This window comes from Pelodiscus sinensis, chromosome 8, assembly GCF_052426305.1.
Source record: "Pelodiscus sinensis isolate ZL-2025 chromosome 8, ASM5242630v1, whole genome shotgun sequence".
NCBI lineage: Eukaryota > Metazoa > Chordata > Testudines > Trionychidae > Pelodiscus > Pelodiscus sinensis.
Window position 1 is genome coordinate 41477676 of NC_143059.1, and position 24610 is coordinate 41502285.

Here is a 24610-nt window from a genome sequence, read left to right on the forward strand (position 1 = left end):
ATCCAGTCCTTAGCTTACCACGGAAAAGGAGAGTAAATCATTTCCGAGCTAGAAAAGAGGGGAAATGACCTCTGCTGTTCAGTCCGACGCGAAATTTAAGTCTGAGATGCATTTTAATACATTAAATTCAAAAATAAGGGTAAGATTTATATTACTGTATTTAGACTGCCAATAACTTAAAAATACAGCAAAATGTACATTCTTTATACATGTTCCATAGATGGTTCGTTTTGTATTTATTATACATTCTCGTTATGTTTAAAATAGCCAGGAAACACTTACAGGCCGGAGATAACTAGGGGGTTGTAAGAGGAAATTCTAATTATTGGGATGGCTCTATTTGTATAAGCAGACCTCCTGCCGCACCGGGATTTGGTATGGGATAAGATAGCGTAAATCTGTTATCCCTTACTTTAGTCTGGAAGGGGGAAACGGGACCAGGAATCATCTACAAAAGTACAGTTATAAATGTTACCCCTGAGGACAGAAACCAAAGCACACGGCAGAGAATTCAACTGGTTATTTACATTCATGAACTCAAGATTAAACCACTTTTGAAGAAAAAAGCAATAAGCCCTAACACTGAATGTATATAAAGTTTAGTTTTCCAGGTAGTTTTAAAGGGTAGAAAAAATCAGAAGATTTTTTTCGTACCTCCAGACTACAAAATTTGGCATACAAAATTATGTGCCGATCGCTTTAAGGCTAATATACAATTACTAAAAAGAAAATGATAGGCAACATCTGAAATGCAAGTATTTTAAGGTTTAAAAATATTAAATTATGATTTTTTTTCGAAAAACGCCAATTAAAGGATTATAGCAAAACTTTTTCAAGTAATTTCTAACTGAAGCAAAAATCCGTATGTAACAGCTACCAATTCTAAGCAATGTATTTACAGTTCAGCTGTTGCATGTTCAGTATGAGTGACCAGCTTTTTATTTTACAGTCCCAATTACGCCATTTGTTTACAATATATAAAATAGTATTCAATTCAATTCGTTAAAATACATACAAAGTATTGTTTGCTGCAGTCTTCCTATATGAGCCACCTCTACACATTTTCCTTTATTCAAACGAAAGTCCGAATCTCCAGCGCTGCCTGTTATGTAGAAACAGTGGCCAAGAAATACATCTCGGTAGGATGAGACACAAGAGACCTAACAGGTCTATATGTGCTGGGACATACCGTTCACTAAACTTCGAAGTTGTTTTACTACTGTCTCTATTAGCTTCTGCTTGTCGCGATCATTCTTCCTGAACTGTGCAAAAATATTGTTCTTTTTGCTAGAGTCTTTCATTCTGGGAAAAAAAAAAGTAGAAGACATAGGCATGTTCGAAATGCAATCAGCGAGAGAAAATCGGACGGGCTAAAATAAATTCAGCACTACGTTTTCTATTTTAGATGTGTTCTCTTTGCATTAACAAGAGCTAAGAGATTACAAAAAAAATCTTTTGGGGGTCCCTTTTACTGCCTCGCTGTGTTTTTAGAGTAAATCCCAGGCATTCAGACCCAGTCTTAACAAATACTACTTAAAAAACGTTTAAAATCATTTAGCTAAACATTATATAAACAGGAAACATAACACTAAAATTACATTTGCAAATGAACAAAACTGAAGGTTGTTTAGATTCTTCTCCATCTGGTTCCATTTTTTAGTTTATTCTGAATGAAATGGTATGTCATCATTCATTGAAAAATTATCCTAAGTCTTTTTATTGCTAAACTTAAAATGAAATATAATGGTGATTTAAAAACGAAATACTGACAATTAATGTCTAAATAAAAAAGATGGCATATGGATAACATGATATGGAAATACATACATACCCTTTATGCACTCTGCAAAACATGCATTCATTGCGGAGAAAGGAAACAAAATCAGATAACATATTTAACTAAGAAGATATTTATGATTCGGATATATACAGGAAATTGACGATTTCTTTCTAGTCAAAATGTATCTATGCGGTCCTTTCAGTCTGTTTCTCAAATCTAAATATCTACTATAGCTTCAAATATGAGAATGTGCAGCACATAGATTTAACACCGAGAGTTTTAAATGCTTTATTTGACAAAGTGACAACTCGGTAGGGGGGAACCACGGTGTTAGTGTATTGAGCTACAAGGCACCGGAAAAGTTTGAATGAGTCTGTGAGCTTTGAACACATTTTGGGACCTAACTCTTGTTCAGTGGTGTTTGGGGTTTAATTTCCTAACTCGAGATACCTGAATTTTCCCTTTGGGCACAGCAACGCTGGGCAGATCGCGTTACAATCAGTGTAACATAGTATGGATTCATAAAACACAGTAGCAGTTGGCACTGACATCGCTATTTAACACTGGGACACAGAACAAACTGAAACGCTCATTTCTAGATTCAGTTGTATGAAAAGAGCCTGACAGCGTAACAGAGCTAGCGCTCTGCTGTCCAGGTTAACACGATCGGTATCTTTATGGTACAGACTATGCTAATCTTAAAGGCAAGGAAAAAGGGACCCCTCCCCCCAAAGTGCTTGCGCTACATACTCACTTCTCCAGGAGGGTAAGGGCAGTGCTTGGATTTACTCGTAAGTACTTAGAAGTAGGTTGACCATAATCAGCTAGGTAGGTTGACCAGTCCCACACCATGAAAAGGTCCAGTAGCTATATGAGAAGACAGAAAGACAAGATGTAGATCCTCTGTTAAGGTTAGGCCTATGCTTGTGTCTCCTCGCGTGCTGCAGAGGGGAGAATGGTGCTTTTTAAGACAGGTCCATGAAACAATCTGACCAGCCCAGTGGTGTTTGCAAAGCAGTTCTCACATCATTTGCATTTACACGGAAACCTTCTGCACAAGTCACTTACAAGTCTCCCTCAGAAATAAATAATTAAAAGCGAAGGATTAGGCTGCAAACACCTTAACTGTTTAACCATTTAATTTCGCCTAAGGAATATTTCATTTCACTGGCGTGGTTGGCTCTACTTTAGGTTTTCTTGGTCTGCCGGAAATAAACCAACCTAGCAGGAGAGTGTTAGTGTTTTAAGCTTCCCATTTTGCGGGCCCTTCAGAACATTTTACCTTTGAAAGAGAGTTTGCAGCTCTACTTTTTTTTCCGGAGTAATTTAAACCAGAGGTTCAGATAATCTTAATTAAGTGCATTAAACAACCCCCGCTGGATTCTCCATGGTGACTGATCCTCCCCGGGATTGAAAAAGGGCGGCTTCAAGATTCTGCTTGTTAGCCCTGGGAGCTCTCTTAGTCCAAACAAAAATAAAACAAATGGAAAAAAAACAGGCTCTGTGTTCGGTAGCATTTTAAAATCGAGTATTTGCTTTATAATCTCCCGTCAGAGCTGTTGTCAAATATACAAGTAATCTTTTAAAAGCTAATGTGAGATCTAAACTAAAGCAGCAACCCCTTTATCCAATTTTAAAACCATAATCCCCTTTAAGCCAGTTAAAACCCACTTCCTATCCACGTTTTAATTGTTTCAAACAGCTAAATACTTTACTGCCGTCAGTTCGGCTTCCTATGCCTGAGCTTTGTTGTTTTCATTTCCCTTGGAAGCAAGGAGTTGTTGTGGCGTTTGTTTTGTTTTTGCTTCTTTAAGCAACACAGAGGGCAAAAGAGCACTTCCATGATTTATTGGCGCGAGCCAATCTGTAATTGCCCACTTGACTGGCTCTGTAATGATGGGAAACGGGAGAATCCTCCGGTAGTGCCCGCCACACTGCGATGTGAACTTAAAGATACCCAGGCCGCCTTCCAAAGCAAAGGAGGCAGGGCCCGGCCTGGGACTGTAGCTCCAGGCGAGCCCCGAAGTTGCTGGCAATTACACTCCCTACCTCGCCCTGCTTGAGTCAGATACAAATGGCGCAAACCCCAGTTTCCCAGGCCCATTCCACTTCCCCCCTGGCTACCTGGGAAACAAAGGACAAACCCCGCCGGGGAGGATGATTTTTCAGGCCTCGTTCAGGCAAACCCCCAATTGACGTCAATGGGAGTTTTGCCTGAGTCTGCTCAGGAGCTTACTCAGTCCAGACAAACGAAGCATCTTCGCAAAGGCAAGGCGGGTGCCCTGCCGGCTGCTCCGTAGGGGGAAAGCATCTGAAGGGAGGCCGCGCTGCAAGCAGAGCGAGCCGGACCGTCCCGCGGAGGGGACGGGGCCGCCGGCTGGAGAGCCCCGGCCGAGCGCTGCACAGGGGCGCGTCCAGCAGCGGCTGCCATTGGGTGCTCTGGTGACCAGGCCACCCCGACACCACGCTCCCTGGGCGGAGGGCCGGCCGGAGCACGGGCACCTGCCTTCATGCCCGGCCCCAACCCTGCGTGGTCGGGGAAGCCGCGGGAAGCGCTGCCGCTCGCGTCCGGGGCAGGGCTCTGGGCTCCGAGGACCAGGCGCGGGCAAGGGGCGGGCTGGGCCGGGCCAGGCTGTGGCGGGTTCCAAACAATCGCGGCCGCCGCTTTGCGAATCACCCCGGGACCAGGCGCTCGCCCAGAGGCTCAGCAGAGCCCGGCGCTGACCGACTGGACCCGCCGAGAGCCGCGGCGCTGCGAGCCTTTCCCTCGGCCGCAGAAAGGCGGCTCCCTAGCGATTTGCGGCTGCAAGCGCCCCCCAGTCCTCCCGGGCAGGGCGAGGCGGGCAAGCCCCGCAGGTCGGATGGACCGGATCGAGTATTTTATTCTTTGAAACGGACCCTACAACGCAAACACCCAGCAGGCGGGGCCGGGGCCGCTGGCAGGAGACATCTGCCCCGAGTCTGTTACTGAGCAGAACGCAACGCCCTCAAGTTCACGTGAAAAACTAGATTCAGGCCATAATTACAAAATCCTTAGGAAAACAACACGAGCCTGTGCTTCCTCGACCCCCACATTTACCACCCTGCACTCAGGGATGAAAATCTTGGCTATTTTCCGCAGTCGGATCGTATCTCTCAGGCGGCATTAGGCTTTGCTAGCTTATCCCGCAGCTTTAAGACAAAGTTCATTTTTGGTACACCCTCCTTTCCCCACCCGTGCATCATTTGCTTAGGGGCCCCAACATTGCCTTGACAAAAGTTCTCTGGGAGTGGATGTGAACAGGAAATAAAACACTTCTAACACTATCTCAAAAGTAGCTTATTGAGTCAACTACAGCAGCTTGTGTTCTGTTTTAAAATCCTGTATTTTCCCCCAATGGTTCCTATTAGCCTAATTCAGTGCTCACTAGTCCTAGGAAAGGGTCAGCCAACAGGAATCCAATTTCTTCTTTCCATCCCCAGCATCCTCAAGCCCTTCTGATATTCAGTCTTTGCTGCAGAATAATTTTGAAAACAATTCCTGGTTTCAAGCAGGGGTCAGCTACCCTGATACAAGTAGTGGGTTGTAGTCAGACTTTGAACCAGTTCAGCACACCATAGCTCAAATCTGCACTGTAGACAAGGTCTCAAACCAAACTCTGTGGAAGTAGGTTTGGTGTAACAACATAAAATAACCATCATAACAACAACAACAACAACCATAATGACAAATGTTTAAAATCTTTTCCAGAATTTGCTTTGGGGAACAAACTTCCAATTCTCTTTTCTCATTCCTCCTTTTACTCTCTGCTTTCCACTTACAGAAAAAAATCACCCAATCACTGGTCTGGGCTTGTTACAATATTAAAACATATCCTTCAACAGAAAAATAATCCACCATAGTTGATTTCTCATACTATTTCCAGCAAAGAATACATACCAATCAAGGTGAGATGATGGAAGTAAAGTAATGGGATAACTAACTTCACCAAAGCAGACTATATTATTGACAGGATGTCAAGTTTTGAAAATCAAATGATGGCACAAGGGAAGATTGTAGAGCAGAGCCAAGAAAAGGCTGAATAATACAATCTCTCATTTGCTAGACCTTATTTTAGCATATTCCAGACTAAAATTTCCTCTATACAATTTCCTCTCTAAAATACACCATCTGGGAACCAAGTTCCTACAACAAAGGGCTTCCCCATCTATCTGGAGTGAACATTACCCAAATAAAAGACTAGTGTGACAATTCTGGTGGCTGTTTACTCAGAAACTCACTTCAGATCATTAAAATATTTTAAAATTAAGTTCTGTTACAATAACTAGCCTGGACAAAACTAAATCATGGTTGTTTTCATTTTTTTCAAAAAGGTAGCCAGATGGGGGTATGTTTAAGCTGGTTTAAGGAGGCTATGTAAGTATGACAAGCTGCTAGCAATAGTATTACAAAAATGCCCAAAGTCCCCAACCGATATCAGGGATCACTAGAGTGGGTTCTGTGCAAACACAGTGAAAGGCAGGCTGGGCCCACCCTGAACAGTTACATGATACATATTTAAATTTGGGAACCCAAGTCCTTTTTTAAAGTCTTGATATATTAATGAATTAATAACTAAGACATAAATTGCCACTATGTATCACAAAAGGTGAAATCGTGACATTTAAAATTAATTTTTAAAAATCAGTTATATTAATTATATTGTTACATAAAATAAAGAATAAATTTTACTTACATTTAATCAATTATGCTTGAATTAATATTAAAATATTAATGTTTGTTATACTTCTTCATAGATAGATGTATAATGGATTTGTGACGTATTTATTGATCTGTTGCCTCAAACTTCTCTAGGGAGCATTACAAGCCACAATAATGTCCATGAGTGATTTTATGTTTAAATTTTTCATTTAAGTGAAAGTTGTGTAAAAACCAAGGACTGGAATTTATTTCTTATTGGTTGCATAACCAGATATAGTTAAAACACACTTTACTCCTGCTCAGGGTCAAATGCCAATTTGAGCATATACTCACACTGTTTAACTCAAAAGCTGATTATTTAAGTTGGCAGCATAACATTACTCTTTAGTCAAGCAATGCATTCTTTGGAGAGCCTCCATGATAAACACAGAAGATGCAGGTCTTTTTGAAAGGCAGTGGAATATCTGCCCACAGAACTGTCCCTGGGATATGGTGAATCAGTTTCAAGTGGAGTTCCCCAAGGATTGGTTTTAGGGCTGGTTTCATTCAACATCTTCATTAATGACCTGGATGAGGGGATGGATTGCACCCTTAGCAAGTTTGCGGATGACACCAGGGCTATGTCTATATACTCGCGGCTTCTTGCACAAGAACATCTTGCGCAAGGGTTCTTGTGCAAGAAGCCTTGCGCAAGAAAACGTCCACACTGCCACGTGCGTGCTGTGCTTTTGCCCAAGAGCTCCTATAGCAGTGTGGATGCTGTCTTGCGCAAGAAAGCTCCAATGGCCATTTTAGCCATAGGGCTTTCTTGTGCAAGAAATCCCTGCTGAGCATCCACACTGCCCTCTTGCGCAAGAGCTCCTGTGCAAGAGGGCTTACACCTGTTAAAAAAGAGCATAGCTCTTGCGCAAGAAGCCCTCTCTTACCACGCCGTACTGTAAATTTCCTTGCATAAGAGTGGGCGGGCAGTGTAGACGCTCTGAGGATTCTTGCGTAAGAATGGCCATACTTGCGCAAGGAGCCGCGAGTGTAGACATAGCCTAAGTTAGGGTGAAAGGTAGATAACGCTGGAGGGTAGAGATAGAGTCCAGAGTGACCTAGACAGATTAGAGGATTGTGCCACAAGAAATGTGATGAGGTTCAACAAGGACAAGTACAGAGTCCTGCACTTGGGATGGAAGAATCCCAAGCATTGTTTCAGGCTAGGGTAGGACTGGCTAGGTAGCAGTTCAGCAGAAAAGGACCTGGGGATTACAGCGGATGAGAAGCTGGACATGAGTCAACAGTGTGCCCTTGTAGCCAAGGTTAATGGCACATTAGGGTGCATTAGGAGGAGCATTGCCTGCAGATCTAGATAAATGATTATTCTCCTTCATTCAGCACTAGTGAGGCCACATCTAGAGTACTGCATCTAATTCTGGGCCCCCCACTACAGAAAGGATGTGGATGCACTGGAGAAAATCCAGCAGAGGGTGACCAAAATGATTAGGGGATGGAGCACTTGACCTACAAGGAGAGGCTGAGGGATGTGGGCTTATCTAGCCTGCAGAAGAGAGGAATGAGGGGGGATTTGATATCAGCCTTCAACTTTCTGAAGGAAGGTTCCAAAGAGGATGGAGAGAGGCTGTTCTCAGTAGTGACGGATGGCAGAACAAGGAGCAATGGTCTCAAGTTACAGTGGGGAAGTTCTGGGCTGGATATTAGGAAAAAACTATTTCACTAGGAGGGTGGTGAAGCACTGGAATGGGTTACTTAGGGAGTGGGTGGAATCTCCATCCCTAGAGGTTTTTAAATCCTAGCTTGACAAAGCCCTGGCTGGGATGATTTAATTGGGGTTGGTCCTGTATTGGATAGGGGGCTGGACTCAATGACCTCCTGAGGTCTCTTCTCGCCCGATGATTCTATGAATCTGGGTGACCACTCTGGGCCCCACACTCTGGGGGACCTTGCAGGCTGATGCGACTATTCAGTCCTGAAAGTGACAGCTCTGTCCTGGTAGTGACAGATTTGTCACTTCTGCCCCAGGCACTGCTGCCCCTTAGGAACAGTTCTGAGGTATCCAACTCAGCTTACATGAAGAGAGAGCTCTCTGGGCAATGCGTGAGAAGAGCTGCCTGTGAATGAAATCCAAAAAAAGCTAGCACACTAGGTGGCAGGGTTTCCAACTGTCTAATGGAACAAACCCCCAAACCCTTGCCTTACTCCTTTCCCAAGCTCCCACCCCTATGCTGAGTCTCCCATCCCACTTACTTCAGCTCCCTTCCCTGTCAGTTATCTCCACTCACCCACACACACTTTTACTGCCCTGGGGCAAGGGGCTGAGGCGTGGGCTCTGGGAGGGAGTTTGGGTATGGGAAGGGGCTCCAGGCCGAGCCTGGGTATGTGGCTGGGGTGCAGAATGGCATGCAGGGTGTGGGAGGGTGTTTGAGTGCAGGAGGGGTGTGGGAAGTTGTTTGGAGTGCAAGAGGGGGTGCAGGTTCTGGAAGGCAGTTTGGGTGTGGGAAAGGGCTCTGGCCTGAGCCTGGGGCAGGTGGTTGGAGTGCATTGTGGGTGAGAGGCTGGGCTCCAGGAGGGAGTTTGGGTACGGGATGTGGATTCTAGGTGCAGTAAGAGTGGAGGCACTTACCTTGAGTGGCTCCCAAAAGTGATTAGTATGTCCCTTTTGGCAATGGTTTCTAGGCTGGGGGAGCAGTGAACTCTGCATGCTGCCCATCAGCAAGCACTGCCTCTCTTCACAGGCACTGCCCCTGCAGCTCCCATTGGCTGCAGTTCCAGCCAAGAGGAGCTGCAGAGTTGGTGCTTGGAATGGGGACAATATATGGAGAGTGGAGACCCTCTGTCCCCTTCCCCACTGCTGCAGGGTTTCCAGGAGCAGAATGGAGCGAAGGTGGGCAGGAAGTCTACCTTAGCCCCATTGTACTGCAGGACTGTTAGTTCCCCAAATCTCCTGGTTTGGCTGCAGTAGCTTTTGATTCCTGCAGACTCTCAGCAAAACCAGAAGGACTGGCAACTCGGCAGAGGTGTGGAGCTACCCAAGCTAGTCAAAGGATGAGGTTGAGGAGAGGAGTGTGTGCTAAACCACAATCTTTTCTTGGAGACAGGCATCTAAATTTAGGTTGCAGGGAAGTACCTACTTCTGCTTAGTGATCCATGAACGGGAACCCACTGCCTGGAGTCAGGTGGCTTAGGCACCTTTGGAGTTTCTTGTGGGACCAAATTAGGCACTTCACACAATCAACCTGATCCAGTAAGCATGCTGAGAGGCTGCCTACAAGATCAGGTCCCACACCTGCCTTGTCTTGGTTTGTGACTTGCTCTGGGGCTCAGGCAGAAGGCGGGTGTCTAGATGCCTAGAGGGGGCAGCAGTATAAATGCTCACAGGCAGAAACCTAGGTGCCTAAAGGACTTGAACTCTGAAAACTGCGTGAATTTAAGTGCCTACAGGAGTGGTTACCAACCCATTGACCACAAGTGACAGGTTGATTTTCGAGACTCTCCTAGCAGATCGCAGTCTCTGGTAGGAAGGCAGGCTTGGCATTAAGCAGAGCTCCATAGCCAACAGCATGTGTTCAGGTTCCCCTCCCTTCATGTTGCTTTCTCTTGCAGCTGCGCCTGGAAAGGACCCACCTGCTGGCTGTGCTGAGTGGGGATGGGGCTCTGATGTCAGGGCAGGCCTGCCGAGAGAGGGGACAAAGGGGGCAACTGCCTTAGGGCCTGGCAATTCTAAAGGGCCTGGGGCTCCTTGCTACCGAGACTGAGGCAGTGATGATACCCAGAGCCATGGGCCCTTTAAATCACTGCTAGAGCACCACACAATGAGCTCCAGGCAATTCTAAAGGCCGGGTGCCCAGCATGGCATGCTCTGGGCATCACTGAGGACTGGCTCCTCTGGCCCTGTCCTTTCTGCCCAAGGCCCCATCCCTTTCAGGAATGCACCCCACACACCTTGCCAGAGCCCGGCATGGCTGTCGGCTCCGCTGTATTAGGGTGTCCCCCTGGATCTGCCCCCATCTCCATAAAACAGAGAGGAGGGAGGCCAGCCTGACTGGCTCAGACTCTGAACACATTCTGAGCACAACACAAACTGTCTGCATTTCTTGAAGAGACAGTGCGCTCTTCCTGGGATTTCCTCAGCAGCCAGCTCAACCGATCTCTCTCAGGTGTGCCCTCGTATGCGCCCACTCTCTCTCTTCCCTGTTCCCGCCTCCTCTTGCCTCCAGACCCCATGTCTGCAAAGCAGGGGATAGGAGACAGCCTGAGTCCGGACAGGAGGACTGGGAGCTGCTGTGGTGTTAGGTCTACTCTGAAAGAGGAATGCCAGAGGCGGTGCACTATTTCTGAGCTTTCTCCAGCAAGCAGCTTGCTCTCTCTGGGTTACTCACACACATACACAGTCTCTTCCATATCACCTCCTAACACATACTTGTATTATTATTGTTGTCACTGCTTGGTACTTCCTGAATTGCACATACATTTTCGGTAATTTTATTCTTTCAAAGTATTCTGATTGGTCTGTGCATTTCATACATTTTATTTCTCTTACACTTAAATTTAATTCTTTGAATGGTAAGTTCTAGAATCCTGGCTGGAGTAATTATCCATATGGTAACTTTAAAAAATATATATATTATATCTAGTTTTCTTGTTTCTATTGGTAGTGCCCATTGGCCAGGAACGCATAATTGCAGCCAATGGGAGATGAGGGGGCCGTGCCAGCAGAGAGGGGGAGTGCTCACAACCATGTGCCCCCCACCACCAGGGGCCAAAGGGTCTTGCTGGTCCCTTCTGGAAGTAAGCTGGGTCTGAGGCAGGCAGGCATCCTGCCTTAGCCCTACTTTGCCAACTGGAATCTGCTTGTAATAAATGCTGCCCAGCGAGAGTTCACCCCACCTTTAGCCTCCTCCCAGAACCAGCACACCGCCCCTCATCCCCTCCTGCAGCTGAACCCCTAAGCCCCATCTCAGAGCCCTCATGCTCTCCTGAACCCCAACCCATTGCCTCAGCCCTGTGAAAATGGGTGATGGTGGGGGTCAGCGAGTGGCAGAGAGAGGGGGGATGAAGTAAGCAGGGCAAGGCTTTGAGGATGAGGCAGGGCATCGGGGAAGGAGCAGGGGAGATCCTGGGTTACCCTTAAATCAGGGGTGGGCAAAAGGGCCTCTGTGGGCCAGATTCAGCCCGCCAAGCAGGTTAATCTGGCCTGTGGAGGCTCTGCCATTCCCCCCGCCCCCAGGCCAATTAGGGTCTGGGGGGCGCAAAGCTTCCTCTCACCCCGCCAGGAGCACGCAGTGCTTTGAAGCGACAATCAGGGTCTGGGGGCGCGGGAGCAGTGCAAAGCTTCCTTTGCCCTGCCTCGGCCCTGCGAGGAGCATGCGGCACTTCAAAGTGCCATGCACTCCTCACAGGGTGGGAGGAGGCTTCGTATACTCCCCCACCACCAGGCCATGATTGACCTGGGATGCGGGAGTGTGCAAAGCCTCTTTCCGCCCTGCCAGGGGCATGGGTGCCTAGTGGGAAGGGGGGGACAAAAGGGCTCCCCCACCCCCAGACAAATCATGGTCTGTAGATGGGGAAGCCCAGAAGCATCCTTGTCCTGACTCTTCCAGTTTAGGCCCCGTCCCTTCTGGGGCAGCCTGTTTGAAGTGGCCCCCGGCCAAAAATTATTGCCCACCCCTCCCTTAAATTCAGAAAGTGACCTTGGGCACAAAAAGGCTGGAGACCACTGGCCTACAGGGGTCAGTGAGACTTTTGTGGATTGAGAGTCTGGAATGTAGTCACCTAAACTGCATATAAAGTGCCTAAATCTGGAGTTTAGGTATATAAGTACCTTCGTGGATTCCAACCAACTGCCTCGGAGGGTCGAATAGGTGAGTTTTTGAAGCAGCTAGATCCCAGTACTTTAAGGATTTTGTAGATTAAAACTAAACTTTGACTTCTATTCGGAAGCAGATTGGCAATCAGTGGAGTTTGTGAAGCCCAGATTATGGTCAGACCAGCCTTTGATGCATGGTAGGCTTGCTTCTGCATGTTTGTTTTTACTTACTTTTATAAGTGCCCAGAGGCCCTCATCTGTACTGGAGCCCCACTGTGATGAATGCTATAAAAGCTATAATAAAAGACAGTCTCTATGCCAAAGAGTTTACAGTCCAAAGGGGGATGAGATGCCACAAGTAGATGGAGAATCAAGGTGGAGAAAGGAAGGACAAGGATAATAACAATAAGGACACATATTAGCCAACAGTACAATCTAGAGATTTTGCCTTCTTAATAACATAAGCAAACAAGATATATTAATAACACATTAGTATCTCACCTGTCTGCTTCTAACAAGTAGGCATTTTACCATGGGCATCACAACAGAGGTGATTCTTAAGAGACCCATTTCAGCCTTCTCTGAGTGATTGTTTTTGCCCCAGTGAGCTACTATAATCTAATCTGTGGCTAGGACCATGTTAGAAAGAATATGGCTCAGTCTGCTGTCCACTCAAAGGTAGAAGGTAGCATTCCTTATCATTATTGTAATCTGTAGCGAACCTGCATTCATGCTGAGTTTAGAATGACCTTGAGGCTTTATGTCACTTTGACAATTTGTAGTCTAAAGCCCTTGGACATTGATGAGGTCAGAGTTTTAAAGTGCTAAGTGATGATGGTACCATCATCTTAGTCTTTCCTACAGACAATTTCTCTTGCTTTAGCTGCTGATTGCTTCCAGGCACTTCATCTTAGTGATAGCGAAGGCCCGGTTGGAAGATTAGGGCCCAATTAAGAAGGCAAACATGCTCATATTCCTAAAAACAGGCTGCATGCACATATTTCCCACCCAAAAGTCTTATTTTCCTTGTCTAGTGTCATAGGCCCACCCTGTGCTCCCTAAACTTGTTTCAAGATACATAGAGGATACAACTGCAATAGTCCATCAGTTAGGGTACTAACATAAGCTTTGGGATACCTGGTTTCAAGTCCGTGCTCTATCACTGACTTCCTCTGTGACCCTGAGCAAATCAGTTAGTCTCTGTATGCCTCAGTTTCTTATTGTAAAAAATTGAGATAATACTCCCCCTCCTCTCAGGAGTGTTATGAGAATAAATATGTAACAGATTGTGAGGTGCTTGTATACTATGGAGACAGATAAAAACTGGAGTATCAGTAAAGGGAGTGTTAGGTGCTAGTTCAGTACTCCCATGGTTTTAACATGGTCAAATGGCTACACAGCAGCCAACTCATCCTGATAAGTTTATTGAGCTACAGCTGCTACCACTACATTGTGGCAGAGAACCACGAAGGACCTACAATCAAATGACACATGCCATCCAATCATAACTCTCCTCCTGATGAGGTTCGGGGCGACAGTGTAATAACTATGCACTGCTGCTACAGTAAGTTGGACATAAGGATAGAATTTGCTGAAGGCTGGACGGGTGTTGTGTACAATTCCATCCCTGTGCATTTTGCCCCACTCACAGCTACATGTATTGTTGTGACATACTGCTATATATAAAGGGGTTTGACAGCATGTACTGTACAACGTGCGTGGGCAAAAACTGCCTGGTGTGCAATTTTTTGGCTCCGTGTTCTGGCCATTCATGTCACCAGCATCTGATTTGCTATTTGGCAAATATACTGTCAAAGCAGACAGTTTGTTAGGGACAAGAGCTAGCTAACAGCCAACACACTAGCAGGGCAGATAGCTGATTTCAGCAGCATAAGATGAAAGAAAATGTATCTTCATATCAACCCTTATCCAGCTCTTAAGACTCCTTCAAGCATATGGCCAGGAGTACATGGGCACTGCACAGGTTCCAGACTTAGATTGTCATTCAACTTTTACTTCCTTGTGCATGACAATCACTACTTCTCTTGCAAAAAAGCATGAAATTTGGTTCCTTTTTTTAAACTCTTGACTATTTAGATGCCTCTTCCTCTTACAATATGACAGATACAAAGATAGGCACATCATTGAATGATGGATGTGTTTTTACCTGGGGGATGGTCTGGAGCATAAACTATCTCCATAATCTAAACAAAAACAATAACAGCAATTTCATGAGTACTGTAGACTTTATGGCATTTTACTCACTTTTTGAAACATGCAGCTGACAGCTCTCCACTAGCCTATGCAGTATTTCACAGAAAAGCATAGGAATTTATATGCAATGAATTAACTACAGGGAGGGTCCTCTTGTATTTACAGAGTGGAAACATATTGAGACTTACATCTACAATATCTATTAAGAAACAGAATTACACTACATCTTTTTCTCAATTCATAAATACATCTATATAAAGATAAGATGTCACGAAATTCTGACATTTGCTTGCTTCTTCAATAAAAAAACAAGATGAAAAAGAACAAGACTTTTCCTATATTAGCTATTGTGTGTTCACAATAGGACGCTTATTAAAATGATCTTTTAATGTGACAGATTAGGGGCATGCAAAACCACAATAAGAATAAAGATGAAACATGTGTTGAAGTTATGCAATCACCAAGATGCCTCACCAAAGTAAAGATATAATGGCAATACTCTTTTTGGATTTGGTTTAAGATGTTGACATGACTCATAATACAGCAGATGTAATATGTTAAATATGCTAAATTGCACTGAAATAAAGGAGGTTTGTAATCCCTGGGGATTTAAATCCGGTAATAATATTAACAAGGGACAGGACAAAATGTATTGAGGGCAAGTCTAATCACAAAAAGGCTAATTCTGCCAAAAATGGAAACCAACTAAAATATAATTGTTAATTGCCATATAGGTTTAAGTGATCCCACCCAGTGCTTTCTAAATTATGGGACACAAGTCTATTGAGAATTTGCTGGTCACCTGATCTTACAGCTCTCCTTGCTTCCAGCTGCCACAGCACATGTAAGACAACTAAGATAACATGCAGTATTTTCTTAGTGCTACTTTCTCCACTAAAGTAGCTTCTGTAGTTGCTACAGGAACATTATATAATTATGACTGGAAGAGTGGTTGTATAATAGTGAATGGACCACAGTGGTAGGCATAAGAATAAGAGAAATAAATGCATGTAATTAAAGATGTCAGAAGGAAATTAAGTGTTATTTTTCAATCTGTTTATGAAGTACCAGCTAAATACGGTTAACAAGAACTTAAAATATAAATAGTTGTATATAGTCAGATTTCTAGTGTTGAATATTCACATACACACTGGGCTATGATAAGTAATACAGGTGACACCCGACTTATGACTGCCCGACCTGCGATCCCCCACATTTATGACCTGTTTTTCATGCGAGATAGCTCCTAAATCCCTCCAATTTACATCCACAGCTTGCATTTACGACGGCATACGATGAAGACTCCACATGTCATCACAAAACAGGAAATGCCCAAGGTCAGTCAGACTCGCCAGTCTGTAGCTGCTGCCTGAAGTGAGCGTCTCTCTGCCATATCGGTTCACCATGAGAATAAGGAAAAGTGATGCAGAGAGTGGAAAATCAACCAAGAAGCCCAGGAAAGCCCTTACTTTGGAAATCAAACATGAAATTTTGAAGCTTCACGATTCGGGCATGAAAGTGTATGAATTAGGTAATAAATTTGAGTTGTCTCATTCAACTGTGAGCATGATTTTGAAGGACAAGATTAAATATCTATGAAAGTGAAGAGTGCAAAGCCAATGCAAACAACACTGATTAGAAAACGTGATGGGCTCATTCCCAAGATGGAAAAACTTTTAATTTTGTGGATAAATGATCAGATGCAGCGCCTCCATATGCCTCTCAATCAAGCAATGATTTCGGCTAAGGCTAAACATCTCTTTGAGGAGCTTAAGAATAAACATGGTGAAACATCCAAGGACGATTCTTTCAACACTAGCAAGGGTTGGTTTGACTGCTTTAAGAAGAGAGCTGGTTGGTTTAACATTCAAGTGCAGGGAGAAGTAGCCAGTGCCGACATGGAAGCAGCGAAGGATTTTCCACAGAAGTTAGCCAAAATTATCGAAGAGGAAGGCTATTGTTCTCGGCAGGTGTTCAACATCGACAAAAATGGACTTTATTAGAAGAAAATGCAATTGAGCCCAACTGTGATGAATGCCATTGAGCCTCATTTCTACATCGCAAAGGAAAAAAAGTCAATGCCTGGATTCAAAGCAGCTAAAGATTGATTGACTTTGTGGTTGGGGGCTAATGCTGCAGGGGACTGCAAATTGAAACCAATGCTTGCTTGTCTACCGTACTGAGAAACCAAGGGGGCATAAGGGTTGGGTAAAGGGAAACCTTCCGGTCATTTGGAAATCAAACTCCAAAGGTTGGGTGATTGCATCTCTTTTTGAAGATTGGTTCAGCTATAATTTTGTTCCTGAGGTCCAAAAACATTGTGTTGAAAATGACCTTCCATTTAAAGCGCTGCTCATATTGGACAATATTCCAGGCCATCCCAGAATTCTTCAACAAGCTAATCCAAACATCAAGATTGTTTTCTTGACCCCTAACATAACTGCATTGCTTCAACCAATGGATTAGGGGGTCATCAATTCGTTCAAGGCTTATTATCTTGGAGGGACTTTCAAGAGGCTGGTAGAAGCAGTTGACAAAGAAGGCGGACCAACAATCAAAGAATTCTGGAAGTCTTTCAATTTTTTGAATGCTGTGAAAATCATTAAAGAAGCCTGGAATGCAGTCACCAAAACCGACCTCAGAGAAGTTTGGAAGAAGCTCTGCCCTGAATTTGTTCAGGATTTTGAAGACTTACAAAATCCTTTAGCACAAGTCCCTGGATCTGTGGTCGAGATGGCAAAATCGACTGGATCTTGAAGTCTCTCCTGAAGATATAACTGAGATGTTGGATTCTCATGCTCAGAAGCTCACCAATGAAGATCATTTGGAAATCGAAGAAGAGGTTTGGTCACTGAATCATTTGGTCAATCATTTGGTCACTGAAGAAGAGGTTACCGTTGAGACTACCTCCCCCCCAAGCATTTACCATTCAAAGACTTTCGGCGGTGTTCAAGGGTCTCGAGTCAGCGCTGAAAATTTTTGAGAAAGATGATCCTCATTTAAAACGCATTTCGAAGGTCATTTTAACAATTAAGAATGCCTACGCTTGCTACAGGGAGATTTTCTATGAAAATAAGGCATCTTCAGTCCAAACCTCATTGGATTCCTATTTTAAGAAGCCTCAGGCAGTCCAGTCCATTGAGAAAAGCCCCCCAGAAACTAACTTTGTCTCAACCAAGCTCCCCCAATCTAGCCCTCCTCCTCTTGGATGAAGTTTAGATTTTGACGATCCAGATGACCCAGAGGCAGTCCCAGTCCCTCCTCTTCTGCTTTTCTCCAATTGAAGGAGATGAAAGTATTTTCTGTGCTTTATTTTCATACTGAATGTTTGTTTTAAGTAAATAAACGTTTGTAAAGGAATATATTAGTGTTTTATTTACTTTTCCTCCATTTTCATAGTCAATTTTGCTATTTTTAGGGTATGAAATGGGTTTCCGGGAATGGAACTGCCGTTTATAACATTGTGCTTATGGGAAATAAGGGTTTGACATACAACGGTTTGACTTGTGACGGTCCTCCAGGAACCAATTAGGTTGTAAGTAATCACCTGTATCTGATTTCCTTTTAAAAGTATAATGTGAAATTTGTTCATATAGAATGTAAATTTATCTTCTCATAGACAACATGCATAGCAATCCTTCAAACTGAATGAGTCCTTCCTTTCTCCAGCTTGGAGGTAATGCAGAGCTGTAACTGGCAGCTTCCTTCCATTCACCAGTATCATGCATACTTGAGGATCCACTCTCTCTACATCTTATCAGAACAGACTTGACACAAAGCTGACAGATATGGTCAGACATACAAAGATACCAATGTTCATTTACTTTGACTTGAGGAAGATCTTGCTGTAAATGCTTTATCCCAAGCTTTTCTCCTGTAACCTTCATGCAAAACAAGAATGGGCCAAAACAGCAAGTCTCACAACATTTGATAAGGGAATTTTCCAGGTAAGCAGAACAAATATACCTGATAAGAGAAATATCAAGCTAGAGCATATTTGTCAGCCCCTTAGTCTGTGACATAACTAACAAGAAGGAGGAAAAGAGGAAAGCACAGAAACAACTCCCCATATAATTGCATTAGAAAGGAGGAAGAGAAAAGGAAAAGTTCCATGTCCAGAGAGAGAAACTAACAAAAACATTATACAATTATAAAATGTCAGTAACTATGTTTGCCACTTCTTGGAGGATTTGCCTATGTAAAAAGTGAGTATGAGGAGGAGTCCTTCCTGGTCCAACTTCTAGTGAACATCACTGATGATTTTCTCTGTTGAGGCACATTCTCTTCCTGCATACAAAGAATCTACTGTCTGTTATGTTACCTACCAGAGGTATCTTGTTCCCAGCTTTATATATATATATATATATATATATATATATATATATATATATATATTAGTAGTCCTGCTACTTTTCCATCCCTGCATCTTGGATTATATTTATGAAAAGATGCTGTGATTTCCTGAGAGTCTTGGTCGTACGTATTTTCCAAATGCTCTTCACACATCCAACACTTGCCCTACACCTGCATTTTGAGGTGAGCTGGATTTGGATAAAAGGAAAGCTATGCCACCTCTTGCTTCATGTGGACTGATGCAGGCTCTTTTAACTGAAAAATTTCTGATATCTTAGCTACCACTTGTAGAAGATACTGAGCTGTTCCTCAATTAAAAGCGTTCCTAACTCAGTCAGTTGATGGCTATCAGGAATGCTGTTTTGATCAACATGAAATGTTGTAGTAAGACTGATCCCATAGGTTAAAAAATAAAAAGTTCATAAGAGCTTTAGGGATAAGGTTCAGATTCCAACTTAAATCCACAAACTGAAAGTAAAAGCAGCTGTGAATCATAGAATCATAGAACTGGTAGGGACCTTAAGAGGTCATCAAGTCCAGTCCCTTGACCACAGGGCAGGACTAAGCACCATCTAGATCATCCCTGACGGGTGTGTCTCCTACCTGCTCTGAAATACCTCCAGTGATGGAGAATCCACAATCTCCTTAGGCCATTTATTCCAGTGTTCAGTTAGGAAGTTTTTCCTAATGTCCAATCTAAACTTTCCTTGCTGAAATTTAAGCCCATTGCTTCTTGTCCTATCATCAGAGACCAAGGGGAACAATTTTTCTCCCTCTTCCTTGTAACACCCTTTTAGATACTTGAAAACTTCTAGCATGTCCCTTCTCAGTCTTCTCCTTTCTAAACTAAACCAAACCCAGTTATTTCAGTCTTCTCTCATAGCTCATGTTTTCTAGACCATTAATAATTTTTGTTGCTCTTCTCTGGACCTTCTCCAATTTCTCCACATCTGTCTTGAAATGTGATGCCCAGAAATGGACACAATACTCCAACTGAGGCCTAATCACTGTAGAGTAGAGTGGAAGAATGACTACTCATGTCTTGCTCACAACACTCCTGTTAATGCATCCCAGAATCATGGGGGGGGGTTTTTTTTTGCAACAGTGTCACACCGTTGACTCCTATTGACCCCTACATCCCTTTCTGCAGTACTTCTTCCTAGACAGTCGCTTCCCATTCTGTATGTGTGAAACTGACCGTTCCTTTCTAAGTGGAGTACTTTGCATTTGTCCTTATTAAACTGCATCCTATTTACCTCAGGCCATTTCTCTAGTTTGTCCAGATAATTTTGAATTATAACCCTATCCTCCAAAGCAGTTGCAACCCCTCCCAGCTTGGTATCATCTGCAAACTTAATAAGCGTACTCTGTATGCCAGTATCTAAATCAAGGATGAAGGTATTGAACCAATCCCAAAACAGACCCCTGAGGATCCCCACTTGTTATGCCCTTCCAACATGACTATGAACGATTAATAACTACTCTTTGAGAATGGATAGTCAGACAGTTATGCACCCACCTTATAGTAGCCCCATCTAGGTTGTATTTCTCTAGTTCAGTGTTTCTTAAACTTTTTAAGACCAAAGAACACCAAACAATTTTTTTTATGCAGAACAATGATTTTTTGTTAAGCAAAGAAAAAAAAAGGTCAGGGGGAAGTTATTGAGCAAAAAAAAAAAAAAAAAAAAGTTATTGAGAAAAAAAAAAAAAAAAGCAGGGGGAAGTTATTGAGCAAAAAAAAAAAAAAAAAAAAGGTCACCTGCCCCTTTAAGGATGGCCATTTTGAACTTGTTTCCGTGGCACACATTGGTGTGCCGCAGAACGCAGTTTAACAAACATTGCTCTAGTTTATTGATAAGAAGGTCATGCAAAACTGTATCAAATGCATTACTAAAGTCAGGGTTTACTATGTTCCCAGCTTCTTTCTTATTCACAAGACATGAAAGCTAAGAAAGTTATCAGATTGGTTTGACATGATTTGTTCTTTACAAATCCATACTGGCTATTCCCTATCATCTTATTATCTTCTGGATATTTGCTCCATTATCTTCCCTGGCACAAAAGTTAAACTGATTGGTCTGTAGTTTCCTGAGTTGTTCTTATTTCCCGTTTTATAATGGGAACTATATTTGCCCTTTTCCAGTCTTCCACTAGCATTCCCTATGCTAGGCATCCCATCACCATCAATCTTCTTGGGGAAAACCAAAACAAAGAAGTTGTTAAGCACCTCTGCCATTTCCAAGTTTCCTGTTATTGTTTCTCCCTCTTCACTGAGCAATGGACCTACCTGTCCTTGGTCTTCCTCTTGTTTCTAATATATTTGTAGAATGTGTTCTTGTTAACCTTTATGTCTCTAACTAGATTTCAAACCATATGTCATGGTTTCAAAGCTCTTGCCATCTTCCAATAACTGGAAATTGATTTATTATAATTTATGCTCAGTGTGTAAGTAATTCTTGGAATTGCATCAGTCTATAAACCTAGTTCACCTCTCAAATACATCACAATCAAGGACTTTTTTTTTAAGAGGTAGTTAAGGTGTTTATCATCTGCTCTGAATATATTTTAGGATCTTCCTTTCTACATGTAGACTCTAAAACTCAGTTTAAACCTTACTCCGAAAATGTATTTGCAATGATTGTCAGTGAGATTTGAATTAATCTTTGTACTATCCTTGAGAATCAGTCTCCCTACATTCAAATATTCATTTTTAATACTATATAGCTGCATATTTATACTGTAATCAGCAAAATGTTATTGTCTCCACTGTGGCTGGTTCTATACAGGTGCATATGAGCTGTCACTCTTTTGCTTTTGGACAAGAGCTGGGCACAATCCTGCTTGGGAGACTCCGTGAGACATCTAGAGCTAGTGCAGAGCTGTCCAGCATAGAAGCGAATGTATGCTGCTGTGCTGGGGTTTGGTTCGAACTAACGCGTACCGGCACGCACTTCCTGGTTCGAATCAGCTGTTAAGAGGAGTAACGCGCTGGCAAGATCATGCTAATGAAGCGCGGAATATTTAAATCCCCGCTTCATTAGCAGTTTCGGTTGTCTACATTTGCATCCCTAGCTCAAACTAGGGAGCAAGTGTAGATGTATCCGTAGAGAACAAAATAGATAATTTCTCCTGGAATAATTTTAGAATAATTTTAAATGATCTAAATAGATGGGTACAGATGCAGTAGTGCCTTTATCTATATTTTACTAACAACATAACCAAGAAATAGTTCTGCCTTACCGAGCTAAGCACAAACTATTTGAGAGTTTGTGAAAAAGATGAGCTGCACATTTAGCCTGTTTTAATATTTGTGAACTTAAATCCACATACTGAAAGTAAAGTTATTGTTTTACTGCATTGCTATTAGTTATACCACTTCTAGCCACTTTCTTTGAACTCAAGGATATCTCTTATGCTAAACAGTTTATTAACCCCTAATCGCCAAGTTACTTCTAGACTTGATTGCATGTGTAATTACCTTTTGTCAGGTACAATTTGCCTGATAAACATGTCAGAACACTTGCTGCTTAGTCTGTTTCAACAGATAAATGCTGTCTTTCCACAGCCTTGGGGCGTAATTAACAGAGAAAAAAGGCAGTTATAAAAACACACAGAAGCTGATTCACGAAGGCAGGAGTTCACAGCATGCAGCCCGCCAAGGCCTATTTCATGGCCTGCCATGCTTGCCTGCGCGCTTATTGAGTTCCAACCTGCTGTGACAGGGCAACAGTGGTAACACTGATTTAACGTAAATTTCCACATGAACTTCAGAATGGGGTGGGATGATGCCTACTTGAAAAAAATGAAAGTGAAGCACCAGATAATGATACTGGTAGAACTTCCATGAGGGTCAGTGTCATATGTATATGTTTAAGTACAGAGTTTGGCATGGTACTAAAATTATATAATGGATATGGGGTGGGGGAGGATTCAAATGATTAAAAAAAGCTGAGACTTTTATTCTTGGGATTTTAACTCTGACTCATCAGTCCTCAGAAGATTCCAATTTCTTCCCAACGGTGTTTATGAGTTGTGTATCCATGCACTATGGGGAGTGCAAAAAGAAATCCCCACCTGACCTCTGGATAACCCAAACAGGAGATTAGCCCATTTCCAAGCAAAGTAGGTTGTCACACTGTTAGGCCAATTGCTTCTATTGACACTTTGCATAAACATCTTACACAGGGTGATCAGAAAGGACTGTTATGCCATTAACGTTCCTTTTTATTTTTTTATACCTAAGCCCTACAGAATAAAAGCCTTTCTGAGTTAGGGATAACAAAAGGGTCAAAAGGCCACCAACATTCTTCTAAGTAGGTACAAATCTGAAAAGTTTAAATGAACTGAAAAGTACAAATTAGAACGTTTTCAGTATCTTGAGGAAAAAAGCTTTTCTTACCCAGTTTACTCTAATTTGACATTATATACATAGTTTAAACTACTGCAGTGCATTTATATTTATTTTTAAATAGTGAAAACATGTATCTTCATCTTAACAAAAAACAAGCTGCTTAACCATCTTAGCCAATCAGTAATCTAACCAAATATTTAATAATTGCCATTAACTCCTCATGGAGAATAATGTTTAAAATGTACAAAAGAAATTATTTTTTGCAATGCTACAATTTAATTCCCCCAATAATTTACTTATAATTTATACACTATACAGTTTGCGCTACATAACAAAATACTTTACATTTTCCTTACTTTTGTTTTTGCTTTGATCAGAGTTGGAAACAATCTCCTTTTAATAGTATAAAAGCCACCTGCTGGGCATTGCAGACTACAGCTAATTGGTAAATTCTTTGAAATTTAGATATAATGGTTTGTGACCTTTTTAATTAAAAAACCCCAGAACCTAAAAGGCTGGATGAGCTCCTCCAGGAAAATAACGCTGTTGAGCATATATAATTATGAGCTATACTAAGACACTTTGAATAGTGAATACAGATTAACTACATATATGCATTTTAAAATATAGATATATAGCTTTTAATCTAAATATTTGCATATAATTGTTATAAATTATTGTCTATTTTAAATAATTAAAATAAGTATTGCAAGTGTATAGATAACACATTTATTATTATTTTAATTCTAGAAGTGCTTAGAGGCTTCAATGAGGGATTGAGCTTGGTCATGCCAGGCAATGTGCACACATGGACACATAGCCCATCTCTTAAAAAAAAGTCAGTCCTTGCCTAAAAGAGCTTACAGTCTACATAAAAACACTGTCTTTCATTCATAAGGATCCAAAACTGTGCAAAGAAGACAGAAAATATTTCAACTAGCAACAAGACAATCCGTGAGTGGATGGCACCAGGCATTCTGCACCAATATCACTATATGATACCAGGTTGATAATCATAGGATAAAAGTGTAAGGAAAAACTGCTTTATAGCAAATAAAATCCCTTGCACTGTGAATGTGCACGTGAATATATTTGCAAACCCAACATTTTAAACATACCCAGCAAAAACATTTTTTCACTTATTAGAAGAGCTTGCTGAAATCAATGGGGCTACTTGTGTGATTAATTAATCAGGATTTGATTACTAGTGTTATTCTGTAAACTGTGCAAAAAATCTTCTCAGGAAGTATGATATCATGTCTCTGAATTACAAGACTCCAACTACATACTTTGGTATTTATGTCACATCACTGAATTACAAAGCTTCATCCCATCAAAACGTGTACCATCTACTCTTGCTCAACTCAGCGCAAGCAGTATTTTCAAAACAGTATTTTCAAAACACAGCTGATTTGGAGGAGC

At 42.4% G+C, this 24610-nt stretch overlaps 1 protein-coding gene across 6 annotated transcripts in view; it reads right to left on the bottom strand.

The window, feature by feature from the left end:
* Positions 1 to 94: 94 nt before the first annotated feature.
* EXOC6 (exocyst complex component 6) overlaps positions 95 to 24610 on the bottom strand; it is a 219444-nt gene continuing 194928 nt past the window's right edge. For all 6 annotated transcript variants that reach the window (XM_025179786.3, XM_006113178.5, XM_089780169.1 and 3 more), the window contains 2 exons: positions 2535 to 2647; positions 95 to 1302 (listed from right to left, as the gene is read on the bottom strand). In XM_025179786.3, the coding sequence (XP_025035571.1) occupies positions 1170 to 1302; positions 2535 to 2647 (246 nt within the window). In that variant the 3' untranslated portion in view covers positions 95 to 1169. The remainder of the gene's footprint in view (positions 1303 to 2534; positions 2648 to 24610) is intronic.